We start from the raw sequence: 6,196 nt of genomic DNA on the forward strand, positions 1-6,196 counted from the left end.
TACTTTACTACTACTGTAGTACTTTACTACTACTGTAGACCACAATACTTTACTACTACTGTAGTCCACAATACATTACTACTACTGTAGTCCACAATACTTTACTACTACTGTAGTACTTTACTACTACTGTAGTCCACAATACTTTGCTACTACTGTAGTCCACAATACTTTACTACTACTGTAGTCCACAATACTTTACTACTACTGTAGTACTTTACTACTACTGTAGTCCACAATACTTTACTACTACTGTAGTCCACAATACATTACTACTACTGTAGTACTTTACTACTACTGTAGTCCACAATACGTTACTACTACTGTAGTCCACAATACTTTACTACGACTGTAGTCCACAATACTTTACAACTACTGTAGTCCACAATACTTTACTACTACTGTAGTCCACAATACTTTTTGTTACTACAACTACTGTAGTGCACAATACTTTGTTACTACTACTGTAGTCCACAATACTTTACTACTACTGTAGTCCACAATACTTTACTACTACTGTAGTCCACAATACTTTACTACTACTGTAGTCCACAATACTTTACAACTACTGTAGTCTACAATACTTTACAACTACTGTAGTCTACAATACTTTACTACTACTGTAGTCCACAATACTTTACTACTACTGTAGTCCACAATACTTTACTACTACTGTAGTCCACAATACTTTACTACTACTGTAGTCCACAATACTTTACTACTACTGTAGTCCACAATACTTTACTACTACTGTAGTACTTTACTACTACTGTAGACCACAATACTTTACTACTACTGTAGTCCACAATACTTTACTACTACTGTAGTACTTTACTACTACTGTAGACCACAATACTTTACTACTACTGTAGTCCACAATACTTTACTACTACTGTAGTCCACAATACATTACTACTACTGTAGTCCACAATACTTTACTACTACTGTAGTCCACAATACTTTACTACTACTGTAGTACTTTACTACTACTGTAGTCCACAATACTTTACTACTACTGTAGTCCACAATACTTTACTACTACTGTAGTCCACAATACTTTACTACTACTGTAGTACTTTACTACTACTGTAGTCCACAATACTTTACTACTACTGTAGTCCACAATACATTACTACTACTGTAGTACTTTACTACTACTGTAGTCCACAATACTTTACTACTACTGTAGTCCATAATACTTTACTATGACTGTAGTCCACAATACTTTACTACTACTGTAGTCCACAATACTTTACAACTACTGTAGTCCACAATACTTTACTACTACTGTAGTCCACAATACTTTACTACTACTGTAGTCCACAATACTTTACAACTACTGTAGTCCACAATACTTTACTACTACTGTAGTCCACAATACTTTACTACTACTGTAGTCCACAATACTTTACAACTACTGTAGTCCACAATACTTTACTACTACTGTAGTACTTTACTACGACTGTAGTCCACAATACTTGAAGAAGAGCAAAGACAAACCTGCAGTTTGGCCCAGCCATTTTTAATGTCCTCCGTGAGAAGCCTGGCCCGGCCCCTGAAGTCGGGATGCTGCGTTCCAACCTGCTCCACCCCGTTATCTAGCCGGCACACTTCCCGCACAGAGTCCGAGGCCATCCAAAACCAGGACACGATCACGTCCTGCGGGGGGTTCGGGGGCAAAGGGAAGAACCGGCAAGCCATGAGGACGTCCTCTCCGAGCTCGGCCACGTACGACGCCCGCTCCACCTCCGTGGTGAAGAAGATGGCTGGAAGGTGGGAGAAAGGTGAGATTTAAAGCCATGGAAGAGAAAAGAAAAGTGCACTTTCAGTTCAATACCTTGGACACAACTTTGGAACAGGAGTTGCAAAATGAGGACAAGGAAGCGGTTCATGTAGACCTGCAGGACAAAGACTGTTGGTTAGCACCACCCCAGTTTGTGTTGGTTAGCACCACTTTTTGCACGTTTGCTAAATGATGTGAAAAACACGCATCTTCAATTTGTGTCAACTTCCTATTTTTATTCTAAAGCAAAACTATAAGAATAGGAGACGTGCGTCTCATTAGACATTAAAAAAAGGTGTCTGACCGGTAGGAGACCATAGGCAAGACCAAGGAAACCACGGAAAGACTAAGTCTCCCAGCTAGCCTGAGAACGCCTCGGGATCCCCTGGGAAGAGCTGGACCATGTAGCTGGGAGACCATGCTGGACCATGTAGCTGGGAGACCATGCTGGACCATGGAGCTGGGAGACCATGCTGGACCATGGAGCTGGGAGACCATGCTGGACCATGGAGCTGGGAGAGGGAAGTCTGGACTTCTCTGCTTAGGCGACTTCGGATAAGTAGAAGACTTCTTTATAGTGAAGTGTGAAGTGAATTATATTTATATAGCACTTTTCTCTAGTGACTCAAAGCGCTTTTACACAGTGAACCCCAACATCTAAGTTCCATTTAAAGCAGTGTGGGTGGCACTGAAAGCAGGTGGGTAAAGTGTCTTGCCCAAGGACACAACGGCAGTGACTAGGATGGTGGAAGCGGGGATCGAACCTGGAACCCTCAAGTTGCTGGCACGGCCACTCTACCAACCGAGCTATACCGGCCCATAGATTCTTATAGATGTTTAAGAAAGAAAAGAGTCACTGAAGATACCAAAGCTGACTGCTTGCCTAATTCTTCCAGTGAAGATGAAAGAAATGCATAAAAATGTTTTTTTATTGGACAGCATAAACATTCAACACTACAGAATAATAATTCTAATGTTTCTTAACACTCTATCCATAAAATTAAATATCAGATATTACATTCCTAAACATTTTTAAATATGCTTGCAATTTCACCAAATCAATATGAACATTTTATTAATTCCAAAAACAGTTGTTGAGATTTCAGAAGTATTAAAGACAATATAGAAGTATTAAAGACAAAATAGAAGTATTAAAGATAAAATAGAAGTATCAAAGACAAAATAGAAGTATTAAAGATAAAATAGAAGTATTAAAGACAATATAGAAGTATTAAAGACAAAATAGAAGTATTAAAGATAAACTAGAAGTACCAAAGACAAAATAGAAGTATCGAAGACAAAATAAAAGTATTAAAGACAGAATAGAAGTATTAAAGACAAAATAGAAGTATTAAAGATAAAATAGAAGTATCAAAGACAAAATACAAGTATTAAAGACAAAATACAAGTATTAAAGACAAAATAAAAGTATTAAAGACAAAATAAAAGTATTAAAGACAAAATACAAGTATTAAAGACAAAATAAAAGTATTAAAGACAAAATAAAAGTATTAAAGACAAAATAAAAGTATTAAAGACAAAATAAAAGTATTAAAGACAGAATAGAAGTATTAAAGACAAAATAGAAGTATTAAAGATAAAATAGAAGTATCAAAGACAAAATAGAAGTATTAAAGACAATATAGAAATATTAAAGACAAAATAGAAGTATTAAACACAAAATAGAAGTATTAAAGACAAAATAGAAGTATCAAAGACAAAATAGAAGTATTAAAGACAAAATAGAAGTATTAAAGACAAAATAGAAGTATTAAAGACAAAATAGAAGTATTAAAGACAAAATAGAAGTATCAAAGACAACATAGAAGTATTAAAGACAAGATAGAAGTATTAAAGACAAAATAGAAGTATTAAAGACAAAATAGAAGTATTAAAGATAAAATAGAAGTATCGAAGACAAAATAGAAGTATTGAAGACAAAATAAAAGTATTAAAGACAAAATAGAAGTATTAAAGACAAAATAGAAGTATTGAAGACAAAATAAAAGTATTAAAGACAAAATAGAAGTATTAAAGATAAAATAGAAGTATCAAAGACAAAATAGAAGTATTGAAGACAAAATAAAAGTATTAAAGACAAAATAGAAGTATTAAAGACAAAATAGAAGTATTAAAGACAAAATAGAAGTATCAGAGACAACATAGAAGTATTAAAGACAAAATAGAAGTATCAAAGACAACATAGAAGTATTAAAGACAAGATAGAAGTATTAAAGACAAAATAAAAGTCAGAGTAGTGTTTACCTTCATGTAGTAGCTTCCAAGCAGGTAATGCTAAGGGGGCGTGTCCCACGTGCGTCTAATAAAGTGAGGAGTACAAGGAAGCATGACGTGGATGACGTAGATGACGTCATGGGAAAATACTTTCCACCTTCGTGTTATGTTATTGTTTTTTAAATAACACATCGTTGGATGACTTGCAGAACTGTCTTTTAATCACGATCACATATTACAAACGCTACTTCAACACTCGTGCGTACAAGGTGTGTACCTCTCTAAAGAGTCCTACCTGACACATACTATATATTGGTTCCTAGTCATTTGTAGACTCTTACTACCACCATGTGGTCAAACACTATCATTACATCCCCCTTTCTAAACTAAGCACCCATTGCTCATACAATGTTTGTATTAAACAAATAACTTGTTTTTCTATCTTGACCACATGAATCAATCAATCAATCAATCTTTATTTATATAGCCCTAAATCACAAGTGTCTCAAAGGGCTGCACAAGCCACAACCACATCCTCGGTACAAAGCCCACATACGGGCAAGGAAAAACTCACCCCAGTGGGACGTCGATGTGAATGACTATGAGAAACCTTGGAGAGGACCGCATATGTGGGTAACCACCCCCCTCTAGGGGAGACCGAAAGCAATGGATGTCGAGTGGGTCTGACATAATATTGTGAGAGTCCAGTCCATAGTGGATCCAACATAATAGTAAGAGTCCAGTCCATAGTGGGGCCAGCAGGACACCATCCCGAGCGGAGACGGGTCAGCAACGTAGAGATGTTCCCAGCCGATGCACATTACATACATTTTGGTACCGGTACCAAAATGTATTTTTGATAGAGTATACAAATGAGTTTTAAGATGGGACTTAAAGGGGAACATTATCACAATTTCAGAAGGGTTAAAACCATTAAAAATCAGTTCCCAGTGGCTTATTTTATTTTTCGAAGTTTTTTTCAAAATTGTACCCATCACGCAATATCCCTAAAAAAAGCTTCAAAGTGCCTGATTTTAACCATCATTATTTACACCCGTTCTTTTTATGTATTTATTCATTTTACATTTTTTATTAATTATTATCATTTCAGGCTAACTAGCTAACTAAGTAGCAGCATTGTTTTAGATGTCCACCCCGGGTCCCGACTCTGGACAGCCAGCACTTCATCCATGGCCACCGGACCTGTGCCCCCCCCCCCCCCCCCCCCCCCCCCCCTCAAGGAAAAGGGGAGCAGAGGAGAAAAGAAAAGAAACGGCAGATCAACTGGTCTAACAGGGGGGCTATTTAAAGGCTAGAGTATACAAATGAGTTTTAAGATGGGACTTAAATGCTTCTACTGAGGTAGCATCTCTAATTGTTACCGGGAGGGCATTCCATAGTACTGGAGCCCCAATAGAAAACGCTCTACAGCCCGCAGACTTTTTTTGGGCTCTGGGAATCACTAATAAGCCGGAGTTCTTTGAACGCAGATTTCTTGCCGGGACATATGGTACAATGCAATCGACAAGATAGGACGGAGCTAGACCGTGTAGTATTTTATACGTAAGTAGTAAAACCTTAAAGTCGCATCTTAAGTGCACAGGAAGCCAGTGCAGGTGAGCCAGTATAGGTACCGTATTTTCCGCACTATAAGGCGCACCTAAAAACCACAATTTTTCTCAAAAGCTGACAGTGCGCCTTATAACCCGGTGCGCTTTATTACGATTCATTTTCATAAAGTTTCGATCTCGCAACTTCGGTAAACAGCCGCCATCTTTTTTCCCGGTAGAACAGGAAGCGCTTCTTCTTCTACGCAAGCAACCGCCAAGGAAAGCACCCGCCCCCATAGAACAGGAAGCGCTTCTTCTTCTACTGTAAGCAACCACCCGCCCCCGGAAGAAGAAGAAAAAACGCGCGGATATCACCGTACGTTTCATTTCCTGTTTACATCTGTAAAGACCACAAAATGGCTCCTACAAAGCGACAAGGATCCGGTTCATAAAAAGACGCAATCTCTCCATCCGCACACGGATTACTACCGTATTTCACAGCAACTGATATTCCTGTGAACCGCACTGTGGAACGGGAGCACGTACGGTGAATATTCGCACCACAGGGAATGAGAAGTCATCCTTCACTGTGGTTCTAGCTTGCCATGCTAACTTCCACCCATGGTGA

The 6,196-nt window shown here is 37.9% G+C and overlaps 1 protein-coding gene across 1 annotated transcript; it reads right to left on the reverse strand.

Annotated features, from left to right (window-relative positions):
* Nucleotides 1–1,440: 1,440 nt before the first annotated feature.
* On the reverse strand, nucleotides 1,441–4,063 carry LOC140677627 (programmed cell death 1 ligand 1-like). Its single transcript, XM_072912679.1, has 3 exons — nucleotides 4,049–4,063; nucleotides 1,838–1,898; nucleotides 1,441–1,766 (listed from the first exon to the last, which is right to left on the reverse strand). The coding sequence occupies exons 1-3, from the start codon at nucleotides 4,052–4,054 to the stop codon at nucleotides 1,441–1,443; spliced, it is 393 nt and encodes a 130-aa protein (XP_072768780.1). The 5' UTR covers nucleotides 4,055–4,063.
* Nucleotides 4,064–6,196: the final 2,133 nt, after the last annotated feature.

This window comes from Nerophis lumbriciformis, linkage group LG39 (assembly GCF_033978685.3).
Source record: "Nerophis lumbriciformis linkage group LG39, RoL_Nlum_v2.1, whole genome shotgun sequence".
NCBI lineage: Eukaryota > Metazoa > Chordata > Actinopteri > Syngnathiformes > Syngnathidae > Nerophis > Nerophis lumbriciformis.

Bases quoted from the DNA above. Each gene is read 5' to 3' on its own strand.
- LOC140677627 (XM_072912679.1), bottom strand. The intron at 1,767-1,837 runs GTATTGAACTGA...CCCACCTTCCAG, and splicing joins GTTCCAAAGTTGTGTCCAAG to CCATCTTCTTCACCACGGAG.